Here is a 14,228-nt window from a genome sequence, read left to right on the forward strand (position 1 = left end):
CCGTGGGGGGGGGGGGGGAGAGAGAGAGAGAGAGAGAGAGAGAGAGAGAGAGAGAGAGAGAGAGAGAGAGAATGTAACTAAAGATTAAAGGATACACATCTTCAATTAGTCAGTGTGTGTGATAGAACGCTGAAGAGGCCAAAGGGTCACTGGAAGTTCAAGTGCATAAACTTTCCACTAAGAGCGCACGTGACCCTTACATGCCTCGTCTCCCTTTTCAGTGTGCAATGTCATGCATGCCACATGATTCAGACCAGCACAACCTGGAAGGAATCTAGTGCAGGAGGGAGGAAAATGCCTTCTTCACCGTATTTTCTGTGTGTTGGAGCATAACAAAACTCTGCATGGGTCTCAAAGGCTTATGCTATAATTGTCGAGGAATTTAACAGAAACCATTTAAAAAGTAATAAATATCCCAGATAACTCTTTACCACCACATGCTGAGAGGTCATATCAGTTCAGGTGTCTTGGAAGAATTATTTATGGATATGGATTTTGAATCTGGACAACATAAGAAAATAGATGCAGGAACATATGTTTATTGGACGCATTAAATTCTTTGGGGGAAATTTATCAGACATCAAACTGTCATTCCAAGAAAAAAATTATATTCTGGTATTTCTAAAAGAAGTGTGTGACCGACTTTTGTCCTTCCAACAACTGTGGCACTGAGGGGGTGTTCTCCAATAGGTGTCCACAGCGGGGGACTACTTACCATCAAATAACACAAGCACAGAAGAGCAAGGCTGAGCCTAAAAACGTGCAGCCCCAGATACACAGAGACAGATGTAGACTTAGATTCTTTCCTTGCAGACATAAACGAATGCGATGCCAGCAACCAGTGCGCTCAGCAGTGCTACAACATCCTCGGCTCCTTCATCTGTCAGTGCAACCAAGGATATGAACTGAGCAGTGACAGGCTCAACTGTGAAGGTACCATTTCCCACATGTCTTAGAGCAAGGGCCAATCTGATTGACGTTTTCTTATACCTGCCTCATAAGTCAAGCCATGTTTATTTGGGACCTGCCTGTTCTGCTGAGGAAAACAAAGTCTTATTCCTACAAATCCTGTTCTTGAAATCTTACAAAGGCAGTACAGTGAAAACCGTGACTTTTGAAATAAGGAGAATTGAGTAGTTGGGACACTAGGTTTTAGCCTGGGAGTGTCTTGATTTTCAAAGTGTGCTCCCGTGGTGGCTTCTGCTGGGAGTTGATGAGAAACTGAGAATCCCAGCACCCATCCACAACACAGAATCTGCACTTTTAGGTTTACAAAGAGCTGGGGTGTGGTAAAAAACCAAGAGACTTGGTTCCTAGTTTTATCCATGCACTGTGTGGCTTGAACACATTTTTAAAGAAGTCAGGGTTGAGGTTTCTAAAGAATAAAATGGTGGTCAGTCAGTGGAAAACGTGACTTTGAAAGTCTAGTGGGTATGCACATCCTGGGTAATTCAGGGGCTTAAAGCATCATGAAAGGGATGCCATCAGCATTTGATGTTCATACCTGCCTCATAAGTCTAGCCATGTTTATTTGGGACCACATAAGTCATAACCCATGCAAAGAAGTCTCAAATCAAGCAAGAGTGTTTAAAACCATAAGGAGTTAGCTTGGAACTGCTGCCTCTGCTGAGCTTAGCAAACTATAGGGTGGTTGCTGATTCTGAAATGCAAAAGATTCTTCCTCAGAAGGCCACGCCAAGCCAAGATGTCACCGCTGCAAAACTGCACAGGGATAGAACTTGAATTTCAACAGTTCAGCAGCAGGGGCACACCATCACTGAAGAGGCAAACATAAATCTGATACCTGATTAGGCCTGCAGAACACAAGATGAAGAGTATCCGCCATTAGCCCACTCACTCAGTCTGCCTAGCATCAGTGACACCTGCTGTAAGAAACCCTCTGCAGGCTGGGAGGGAGAGAGGAGAACGGACATGATGTCACGGTTGGCTCTGCATTTCAGATGGAGCCTTGCCTTGCTTCTGTTTTAGAGTTTGCACTTTTGACATCCTTTAGCTGATCTAAACATGTGTAAGATAAAGCTAGTGGCAGGAAAGTTTCTCAGCTCTGTGCCCCTGTTCTTGTCTGATTCTACAGACATCGATGAATGCAGAACCTCAAGCTACCTGTGTCAATATCAGTGTGTCAACGAACCAGGGAAGTTCTCGTGCATGTGCCCCCAAGGCTACCAAGTGGTGAGAAGCAGGACCTGCCAGGGTAAGCTCACTGTTCTCATAGAGCTGAAGTCAGCAGTAGCGGGGAACAATGTGGAGAAAGTGGCAGGATTCAGACTTTCATTTTTCTATCTTGGTTGTACAATTTGAGTTCCTGACTCATAATATTATTAGAGTACATTTTATGGAAGGGAGATTCAATGGTACCCTGACTTCCTTTAAACCTTAACTTCCTTTCTAAAACTGTGATTTAAATAAACGTTAATGTTTTTAATATAATAATATCTGTGGAATTACACCTTCCAATAATCTACCAAAAAAAGACTCACTTATAAAATACTTCACTCTGAGTTTTGAGTTTAGAGCCCATTCTTACTACTTGAGCTATACATACCTCAAACAAGCCTCAAAGACTCCAACATATCAAAACTCTGAATGAAGTATACATGGAGGGTGGTAGAGGGACTTGCTCTATACCCCGGGCTGCCCCATAGCACCCCAGCCTCTGCCTCATCAGTGCTGAGATTACAGGCATATATATATATATATATATATATATATATATATATATATATATATATATACAGCCAATTCATGTAGAGTTTTAGGTGTTGAGAAAAGCCATACTCATGGTGGATATTAAAATGTGTTTGAATGACTCAAAAAAAGAAAGCAAGCATTGATCCAATAATGGCTAATGACCCTGGGCTCAATTTCAAAAATTAATACTCAAATGGTCCTCATGTCCTTTCAGGAGTGGAAGAGAGAGCTCTCTGCAAACATATAATTCAGAGTCTGACAGAAAGATGGGAGAATATGCACCCCACTCCCCTAACCTTCAATGTTGTACACAGTTTGAAATTTCATTAATGGGAGAAAGATTATCAAATAAAGACAAAAATATAGATGATCCCAGGAAATCCAATATAAACACATTTACTCAAAACAGTGGAGTAAAGCCAAATACAGCTGAACTTAGTGACAGAAAACCTGCTGAGATCTAACTCTGCCGCATACTGTCTGTACAATCTGAACAAGTCACCAGACGTCTCTAAACATTGACTTTCTCTTTTGAAAAGGGGACACACAGGAACAAAACAAAATAACACATTAAATTATTTGCACAACCCATAGTGATTTGATGAAATTTACTTAGCAATGTCAATGAGCAATAGAAAATCTCTAGAGTCCTTTTTACTTGGAATTAGAAAGACTAAACTTGAGGACAGGAAAGATCTTATGTTTAAAGGACCAGATGGAGGGCATGTAGAATCTAGTCTAGTATCACAGTTGTATGGGGGCAGCAGTGAACTCAGAGACCATTCGAAACCTGGGATTTTGCAGTATGGAAACACACCACAGGAGTAGGTATAAGTGTCATTAGAAGGTCATCTCTTGCACAGTGACCACCTCTATAACCCTTCCCAGTTATAGAAACTCTGCAAATGTTAATTGTGGGAAAACATTGCTCTCTAATGATCTCACATAACCCTAATTGAGATATGAATATTACATGCAGGGAAATATTAGCCAGTCGAATACTTCAACCAATTCCCCTGGAATCATCAAACAAATGTCTGTGTGCTTCCAATCACAAGTGAATTTGATAGTCAGCAAAGACAGACTCAAATAAATGCATAGTAGGATCTTATTTGTCTGGGCTTTGTCTTCAGGAATATTTCTGTTATAATTAGGGGTAAAAATGCATTGAAATCAAGCGAGGGTTCACAGTGCTGTTATGTTGAAAATACCTAGCAGCAAAATGCTTGGCTATGCAAAACATCTTTTTGTCATGCAGACTTCACTCTTCTAGCATGTAAAGCAATTGTTTCACTCTACTGAAACCCCAGCATCATTTGTAAGGATGGATTAAAAGCTAACGTACTTGAATTATTAGCTTCTTCCAAGTGTAAAGGGTCTGTTATAAATGTTCTCATGATCATAAGATCGCAAAAGTCAGAGCAGTGTGCATGTGTGTATCTAGAGAGGATCAAAATAAGATGTACTTACTCAAATATATCAAATATTTTAATATCGTTTCTTCATGAAAATTTCTCCAGAATGATATAGGTGTTGATTGTGCTAGCTCCTATGTTACTGGAAGTAATAAATGAAGTCACAGCCTCGTTTCCTTTCGCTACTGCCACACTCTCCATCGTGTGAACCAGTCTTAGTCTTCCTGTAGCTGAATGCCACCTTCATTGTGCAACACGCTGGAAATATTTAAAGGATATGTCAACAGTTACTTCGAGGGAATCTTGACGTTTTGTCTTTAGCTAGAGTCAGGCCATGAAGACAGTTTGTATAACTTGTTCTCAGAAACTGTAGCTTTTCCAGTTTCTTCCTGGATTGAAGAAAAAATTTAGCCAGCTGGAAATGAAAAGAACAGGTGTTCTTCAAAACAAGGCATAGAATTATTCTCACAATAGCACCCTTTCTGTTATTTTATGACCTTGAACTTACCCTCTGTTTTTCCTCCATAACCAAGATCTCCTTGTCACCTAGCTCTTCACAGCTTGCATGAGAAACAACTGAATTATTATTCAACAAAGCCAGGTGATCCTGATCCGTGCCTTAACACCAGCCAGAGGAAAAATTCCGGAGTAGCTATAGTTGCCCCTCCACAGGAGTTTACATACTAGGAATACAAACAAGCAAAGCACACATTTTGATTACGTAAAATAGAAAGCAACAAAGACCCTAAAGGGACCATATCAGGTCTAAAAGTTCAAAGGAGCTCAGACCCCAGCACCCAGTCAACTAACTGGAAGCAGGATTAGGTAAATCACTTCAGGAAAGATATATTAAGGAATGAAAAAACTCACTTGCCTTCAGGGAAGGCATGATTCATAAAAGGCTTCTGTGAGACAAAAGAGAAACTACAATCCACATGGGAATGAAGTGAGGATTACACGATCATATGGACATTAAGTATTGCTGTTAACCTACAATAATGCTTGCTAGTAAAACCCTTTCTTCAACTGTCGTCTGGGGATCCAACTAGCGAAAGATGAATTCAGCACCTGTATGACCTGGTCTACGCACCACCGCTCTCAACCCCAAGACTCTCCTCATCTGGCTGCTTCTGTTTACACTGTCTCTTCCCTATTTACTTGCCACTATTGACAGTCCCTTCTTCTGCACAGTCCTAAACTGTCTCTGTCTCTGTTCCGTGAGGTGGAGCCCGTCATAGCTCACTTTCTCAGTGCATCGTCCAAGGAGCGCAGCCCCTCCCAGAGCACCATCTGTCCCTGTCCCTCACAGGTCGTTGTTGAGTCTCCCTCTCTCTCTTCCTCTCTCCCTTCCTCCCTGCTACTTTCCCAGGCTCCTGAAACAGCTACCCTCTCTTGAAAAAGTTCCCCTCTCTACATGAGAATTCATCTCCGCAGCTTCTTCCACTTGAGATGCCTCTTTCCTTCTGGTTGCTGACCCTCCACGCACAATCAGCTGTACTTCAGATTTGTTGTGCTCTTACCTACCTCTTCACTGCATTTTACTCTGTAAGCCACTGTTGGCATACCTACATTCTCAACTCCCTGGAACAGGAAATGAAATTTTTTGTTGGTCTTCTGTTTACTTTCATATAAGCAAAGTCAAAAATTAGCATTTGACTTTTAAGTCAACAAATGGACAACTGGTGGGTGATAAAAAAAAATAAATAAATCGGGAAATGTCATGTATTAGTCCACAATGACTCAGCTCTGTCTATCCTGATATCGAAGCAGCAAATTTAGGTTGAACTCAGCCTTGTGTCTAAAAGCAAACTGAACAAGCCGGGTGTGGTGGTACACACAGATAATCTTAGGTCTTATGAGGCTAAAAGAGGAGAATTTTGAGCTCAAGGCCAGATTTGGTTACACTGTGAGCACCTCACCAGCTTGCTCTACGTGTAAAACCCTAACACACACTCCAAACAAATAAAAGTCAGTCCCTCTAGTGCTTCCTTACAAACCAAAATCTGCCACACATAAAATGTGCTTAGGTCAGTAGATTGTTTAACCCTGTGACTGCAGATATAAACGAGTGTGAGACCACTAACGAATGCCGAGAAGACGAGATGTGCTGGAATTACCACGGCGGCTTCCGTTGTTACCCACGAAACCCGTGTCAAGATCCCTACGTTCTAACGTCAGAGAAGTAAGAAACATTAGGAACTTTATATTAAAAGTAAGAAGCTTATGGTCCTCCTGAGCCTAACTGGTGACTGCGTTTGTGTCTGTCTCTGCAGCCGATGTGTTTGCCCGGTCTCAAACACCATGTGCCGAGACATGCCTCAGTCCATAGTCCACAAATACATGAGCATCCGATCTGACCGGTCCGTACCTTCAGACATCTTCCAGATACAGGCCACAACTATTTATGCCAACACCATTAATACCTTTCGGATTAAATCTGGGAATGAAAATGGAGAGTTCTACCTACGAGTAAGTATGTTTCGGTAGTGGTAGCTGGCAGAAAGGTGGCCATTTACTGTGTGCATTTCATGGCGTCAACCTAAAACCTAAGGCGCTTCACGTGTTGGCATTGTGTCCAGTTTTCTGAAATATATGTAGTAATGCCATCAGATATTAAAATCTACTCTTTACAGAAGAGTGAGATTCTGAAAGACTGAGTAGTCTCCCAAAATTCACCCAGATTCCAAGTCATGGAATCTAATTAAGCTGTGCATGACTCCCCAACACACAAGCATGCCCCCAAATAGGTTCTGCAAACGCATGCTTTGTAACTCTACAGAGAAAAACACTCAGAGAGCCTTTTTGTGATAAAATTTACGATTGTTTTGATGTTTACACATTTAACCTGTCCCTTGATATATTTTACGGATTGATGCTTACACGTTTAACCTGACCCAAGATTTATTAACTTCCTTCCTGCTCCAGAGAAACATGATCCCATTTCTTTGCCAGAAAATTAGAAGGGATTAATTTCTCAGAGACAATTTCTAAGGCGAAAAACACAACTCAAAGTACTGTCCATTGCTTTTATTTTTCTTAATAGGAAAGAGTAGGTTTCATTAACATATGATGTTTTAGACTTGAGCTATAGAAGTTGCCTCAACATGAGTATTACACAGTTCAGGTGCTTATTAATTATTAATCAGTAACTGCACGGTAGCACAACAGCTCTTCTCAAATATTTCAATAAAGAAACTTTCTAGTTTGACCTTTTAACCAACATCTAAGAAGATAAAACTTCCTGTACTAATATTATGCAGTTAGAAGAAGTCCAAACATGTTGTTTTCTCTATAGTAAACCTGGCATTTTTTTCAAAATTATTTTTATTCTCCAGAAATCCTTTTCTTATGAATGAGGTAAAACATTACCAATTTTGTAAAGTATTAGAGATTTTAAATTATTTGCAGGATGCGCATGAAATCCCAGCATTTAGGAGAAGGAATCAGGCCTGCAAAGTTGAAACCAGCCTGGTCTCTCCAGTAAGTCTGGGGCCAGCCTGTGTCTGAGGCCCATCTGAAGTTCTGAGAAAGAGTACATCTCAAATTAAGTATAAGAGAAATAACAGAACAATAAAAATGGGTACTCCAAGAATATTTAACACACAATTAAAATCAACTCCTACAAAAGTTCTACACTGGAATTCCACATGTAGCCAGCATTTAATGCAGAAGGATCAGCCAGCAGGCTGTAGTTGAAAACTTACTGTGTTCTTGATGTTATGCTGGCTGCTTTGAGAAGCTAAGAAGACATTCAGTGCACTGTTCCTTCTTTCAAAGAGCATTTTACTTAATAATTTTTTCCTGGGTCAATGTACTGTTTGATTCTGTAGTCTGTTAGAGGCCACAGTTGTGGGTAAGACCATTCACAAAGAGTATGGAAGGAATGTCTCAAATTGTTCAGAAGAGGACTAAAGTTAAGAAGGACTAAATCATGAAAGCCTCCCTCTGTAACCTTACCTGAGACTATTGACCATCTCATCCACCATGACCTTCATGTCACCCTGCCACCAACTCCCAGATCCCAGCCATGGCCTGAGGTTTCTTGTCATTCAGCGCAGTATCGCATGAGAATCTTGGTCTTCAGTGGCACAGCCAGTAGCTGACGCTCCTCTTTTCTACATGTCCTCACCCCCACTCTGTGAGCTACTGTCACCAGCACCCCACTCCACCAGGCAACAGCCCCAGAGGAATGACGTAATTCACATATATTCCCTACCAAGCGTGTGGGCACAGGTTGGTAATACTAGAAAAGCTTAGGCTCCACTTTCAGATAGGTCCTCGGTATGCTCAACAGCCCTACTGCTTTTCTGTGTCTTTCGTACCATTCTCTTCAGCCCTTGTTCTCGAATGTTCTCAGATTTAGGAAGTCCTCATACCCTACTTTTTAGTAGATAAGTCACTTCCTGTTTAGAAACCACTGACACCAGCACTAACACTAATAGGCATAAATGTCCCATTCTATCCCGTGCAAATGTACATCTGTGCTGTCTCTCCGGTTTCCAAAAATATTTTATATTTGCCAGTCAAGACCAGCCCAGCACTGTGTGCTTCTCATTGCATTTCCGCTGGACCCTTACTCCATCAGACTGCCCCCGCCTCCAAATGTTGAATTCTAGGTGTCCCACTGTCTCTCTTCTCCTGTGCTCTTTGCTCTGTGCTTCCTCACCTCTTAGCCGTTCCTTTGTCTTTCCATCAAATACCCTACTGACACTGCTCCAGGAAAAAGCCACCAATGACATCCATAATGTTAAATCCACAACCACTTTTCAGTTCCAATATTTGATTCTGCTTTGCTCTGTCAGAGGCTGCTGCCCCCCCACCCACACACACACATGTTCTCCACTGAAGCATTTAGTTCTTCTCATCTTTCTTCTTTTTCTTTTTCTAATTTTTTGGGGGGCTGGAGGGGTTTTCAAGACAAGGTTTCTCTGTAGTTTTTGGAGCCTGTCATGAAACTAGCTCTTGTAGATCAGGCTGGCCTTGAACCCACAGAGATCCTCCTGCCTTTGCCTCCCAAGTGCTGGAATTAAAAGCATGTGCCACCACCAGCTGGCTCTTTTTCTGTTTTTAAAATTATTTATGTGTATGTATGTATTTTTATAAGTATGTGAACATGGGTGTGCCTAGGTGCCTGCAGAAGCCAGGTGAGGGTGTCAGATCCCTTTCATGAAGGAAAACATTTAACTGGGGCTGGCTTATAGTTTAGAGGCTTAGTCCATTATCATCATGGTGGCATGCAGGTAGACATAGTGCTGGAGAAAGATCTGAGAGTTTTACAGCTTGATATGTAGGCCAGGGGGAGTGAACTGTCTCCAGTGGGCATAGATTGACCATAGGAGACCACAAAGCCCACCCCCACAGTGACACACTTTCTCCAACATGGCTACACCTACTCCACAAATCCACACCTCCTAATAGTGCCTCTCTCGATGGGCTTAGGGTAGCCAATTACATTCAGACCACCACACAAACACACAATGTTAAGAAAATGAAAAATGACAATTTTCTTTGCCAGTTTCAAAATTATCAGACTCTTACATGAACTCTTTAAAAAGGCTGGAATGGTTCGATTTGTGGATAGAGAAATGCTAACTTTAAAGGAAAGTGTGAAATGTTAACACATGTTGTCAAGAAATGTGGGAAAATAAGAATTTGGAAAGCAAAGCCTTACCTTGGAGCCAGTGCAGAGGACGGGGTTAAGGTAAGGATGAAGGTTCAAGCAAGCAAGAACTAAGCAATGCTTCTTTATCCTATATTTCCCCCTGGTTATCACAGGAAGTATGCTAAAGAAACATAGAAACACTAGCCCCAGAAAAATCATTCTCTCCACCCCTCTTTTCTCGTTATTTTAGCAAACAAGCCCTGTGAGCGCAATGCTTGTGCTTGTGAAGTCGCTAACGGGACCAAGAGAATACATCGTGGACCTGGAGATGCTGACAGTCAGTAGCATAGGGACTTTCCGCACAAGCTCCGTGTTACGATTGACAATAATAGTGGGGCCATTTTCGTTTTAGCCTTTATGAGGGCCCACCACATGCATTTAAATAAGCCAAAGAATATTGTTACATTAAAGCACTATTTTATTTATAGATATATCTAGTACATCTGTATCCAGACAGTGACACTATGATAGGAAGTGGGCATTTAATCTGTAAGATTCAAAGTTTATCTTTATCACTGAGTGTAAATTAGACACTAAGCCACCAAATGTTCTTCTTGAAGGGAGCTAAGCATATATTATCTGGTGAAACTTGGATTCTTTCCTATAAAAATGGGACCAAGCAATGATACTGTTCTGTGGTATGTAGAGAAATACATAATTCCATAGGCTATCTCATGAGTATGGGCCATCTTAACACCAAGAGCAAGGAGGAGGGGTTTTTTTAACTGCTTTGTAAGAAAAAGGGAAAAAAGTCAATAAAGATATATTTCTTTAGAAAATGAGAATCTGTCATGTTTGTGTTAATCTGTATTTTAGTGATGACTTTAAAGGTACTGTTCATTGTTCATCAATGAATTATTACTCCACAACATAGTGGTTTCTATAGGATTCTTGAACTTTGTCATAATTTTCACCCACAATTACAAAGGAATCAAATATCTCCTCAAAATTTACCCCATTGGGAAATCTATGAGAAGAAGTAAAGAAAACAGCTTTTTGTAAAACCATGTTAGAATCCTCCAAAGAAGAAAGCACATGTCGTAGAATTCCTGAAGCAAGAGGTGTACCCAAGGTTCAGAAAGAAATGGGAAAAGAAGTATTTCCCTGTAGACATCCCTTTTTCTAAGTTTGACTTCTTGCAAGCCTCTGATTTGCCAGGCAGAATTTAGTCTTTGTGCTTGCACTCATAGAAGAAGGAATGGTGGCTCTTTAACCTTAAGATTCACATTAGCCTTTCCTTCCCAGTCCTATGTAAAAGATTCGTGTCTTGTTTGTGTAAAATAACTGCTTCTCTTTGATGTATCATATTTTTAACTAAAAATAAATATTCTAGAAGATCACCCAGTTTTCAGGAGACGTTTTTTAATGTGGCCAATAACAGATGACATAATTTTTATGTATTAAGAAAAATCAATTGTAACTGTCAGAGCAAGAACAATCTTTATATTTTATATATAAGATAATAAAGTAGGAGATGAAGACACACAAAGACTATTACAAATATGCCACAAGTAAAAATGTCACAAGTAACCTCACTGCTGAAAACAAATGTCTTTTAGAGTTGACTAAATGTGAAAGAATTGTCAAAAAGACAATTCACTAGGGAACAAAGTACCAGCCCCTTATGTGTAAGGAGTTTGGGTGGGTGTCAGCCACAGAAGGACACAGAAACACAGACAGTACAAGATCCTGCTGGGCAGCCACAGGACTGCTGCACTGTGGGGCACACCCCCTCACCTGCCACACAAGGTCTACAGTCCACATAAATTAGAGATTGGCATAAACTTTTCCATTTTTAACCAATCTAGATGACCCCCCCCCAATTTGGATAAAGCACTCAAGTTAGAGTTGAATACAAGAACACTTTAGGGAGTGAGGATCTACAATATTTGTGTTGGTTACTACTTTAATGATCAGTCTTAAGGCAGATGTTGCTGCAAAGCATTAAGTCACTACTGCACAATGTGCTGGTGTCTATGGGACTCTAAGCTTTATCAGAGATTTCATCCAAAGCCTAAGATATTATCCAAGATTTTTTTCCATCTTAAAAAGACAGACTTGTCTCTAGTTCTCCAGGGCACTGCAGAAGTAACAGGGATCTACAGAAGACTCGTGCATAAATGTTGACCCTCCAGCCTCCCTTCAAACATGGCATATTGGATCTGGATCAACAGAAGCCATTAGCTGCCAAAAAGATGATTTCCCTTATAGTCCAAAGTCTGGTCCAACCCACAAATCACAGATATGTTGAAAGACCGACAGCCCCACGGAGGCGTTCCTTTTGTTAAATTGTGACAAGTGCACACGTAAAAGGATGCACGGCTTTAGTGTGTGCAGCTCCGAAGTGCACACTTCAGAGGATGCAGCATGCTCGCTAAGCTGTGCAACTGTCACCACTCTCTAGATCCATAACATTTTATTCACTAAAAAAGTCCATTCTCGTCACTCCCAGAACCACTTCTCACAGACTCCTATAAAGCTACTTCTGTCTGGATTTGTCAGTTCTGACATTTCCTATAAATAGAAACATATATACGTGGGTTTTTGACTCTGGCTTCCTTCATGCGGCGTGTTTCAGAGATCACTGGCAAGCATTTATCTGTAATTCTCACAACATAGTTTGTATCTGTAATTCATGCCTGTTGTGTTCATTGCACAGATACACATTTTGGTCATCAATTCATCAGCTACTAGGTATCCCTTGATACATTATTTCTGCCTAGAATTCTTCTTGTCATACGTTTTTACAAAAAATCTGATTATTTACTCACCTATTTCAGAGTCAAAATTATCCCGTTTTCAGCAAACTTTTGCCTAGGAGAGGATAGCCAGGATTTTTTTTCAATTTTTAATTCACAGGAACAAAGCCTTGCAAAGACTTTATAGGCACAACAATCTTCAGTACACATAAAAATCATATGCTCTCTTTGACTGTGGTTTGAAATCCAAAGTCGGTGATGACCCAAATTAACAAAGGCAATAAAACAAAGCCCTGTTTGTTCTCCAGCTGGGTGGGTCCATCCTCCTGTCCTTGAAAACCATTGATCTGAAGCAGTTCCCATGGCTGGAAACTACAGCCGTGATTCACTGTCAAAGTTATAATTAGACGTTTTCTATTGGCATGCATTCATTGAGGATTTCCACTGTAACCCTGTCCAGCACTGGCAGGTATAACGCAGAAGAACCAGCATTCGAAGAGATTCAAACATATGGTGCCTCAGTCATTTTATCTATAAAACGAGAAGGTTGGAACAAGGTATTTTCCCAACTTTAAACCCTTTTTAATCCCTACCCCATGGATGCATTGAGAGCTCCCTCAAAGTACCAGGGTGCTCTGTGAATATGGCCATTGTTGGGAAGTACTGCACACCTGTGGAAGAAAATGATTATTGTCCAAAAATAGATCCTCACACTATAGGTTCATCTTCTGAGGTCATGAAAATAGTTCAGTTCAGCTACAAGTTTTTAAGATTTACAATATAAAATACATTTGTACGTATTAACTCATAAATGATGTCTTTTTAAAGTATTAGAAGGGCAATGTACAGGGAAGTCGGAGGCTAGCGCATGGCAGTCTGTCTCTCCTTATGCCTTGTGGGTTCTGGGGAACGGACTCGGGTCATCAGGTTTATAGCGATCACCTACCCACCGAGATGCCGCCCCCATTTCTCTCCACTGATACTAACTGAAACAGTGAGCATCATTTTAAAACTTGCCTTATGCACAGAGAAGGAGCCAGTCACAAGTACAGGCAATGTACTCCCAGAGAAATGTCTGCATTTTTCCTTGGGGGGCCTCAGAAATGAGGACTGATCCAGACCTACTCTAATGGGTCAGGCCTTGATGTTTTCTGAATTGATGGATGTTCCGACAGTGGTCAGGAAAGGACTAGTGATTAAGTTCTCTCCAAAGGAGGATTACTTCCCTCAGTTGCCAAATCACTACCCCAAGCAGCATGACAACATGTGATTTCCATTCCCTTAAAAAGAAGAAACTCTTCTGTCACGCACCCTCCTTTTTAAGTAATCAAAGGACTCATGAACCTATGTCTGATCTTGTTGGGTCCTTTGGCTTCTAAGACATGCTCAAGGCTACAGTGTATTGAGCAAGGTACCTGTACCCAGAGTGTACTTAAGAGTTAAGAGTTTTCCGTAGCCATACTCCAAGTCTTAATATCACCAGGCAATCCGTTTCCTCCCAAGCTCTTCCATAGACAGTCGACTGCATCACCAGCCAACCTTGCTACTTACATGACCTACGGTCACAGCCACTGTCACACAGTCGAGACAAAATCATACGTGTCCATACTGTAAAGTTATTTACTTTCTCGAGTTGTAGCAAATTCGTTTGCTTTAACTCCAAAATGATAGAAGTACTTTATGTACAATACCCTCAACACATTGAAACTCCAGGAGCTGATTCTACATGAAAGGACAGCA

The 14,228-nt window shown here is 41.0% G+C and overlaps 1 protein-coding gene across 1 annotated transcript in view; it reads left to right on the forward strand.

The window, feature by feature from the left end:
• The window catches only part of Efemp1 (EGF containing fibulin extracellular matrix protein 1), a 61,923-nt gene extending 51,352 nt beyond the window's left edge, over window positions 1–10,571 (forward strand). The window contains exons 7-11 of the mRNA XM_038338298.1: window positions 814–933; window positions 2,096–2,215; window positions 6,186–6,309; window positions 6,401–6,596; window positions 9,980–10,571. Of these exons, the coding sequence (XP_038194226.1) occupies window positions 814–933; window positions 2,096–2,215; window positions 6,186–6,309; window positions 6,401–6,596; window positions 9,980–10,141 (722 nt within the window). The 3' untranslated portion in view covers window positions 10,142–10,571. The remainder of the gene's footprint in view (window positions 1–813; window positions 934–2,095; window positions 2,216–6,185; window positions 6,310–6,400; window positions 6,597–9,979) is intronic.
• Window positions 10,572–14,228: the final 3,657 nt, after the last annotated feature.

Source organism: Arvicola amphibius, chromosome 1 (genome assembly GCF_903992535.2).
Source record: "Arvicola amphibius chromosome 1, mArvAmp1.2, whole genome shotgun sequence".
NCBI lineage: Eukaryota > Metazoa > Chordata > Mammalia > Rodentia > Cricetidae > Arvicola > Arvicola amphibius.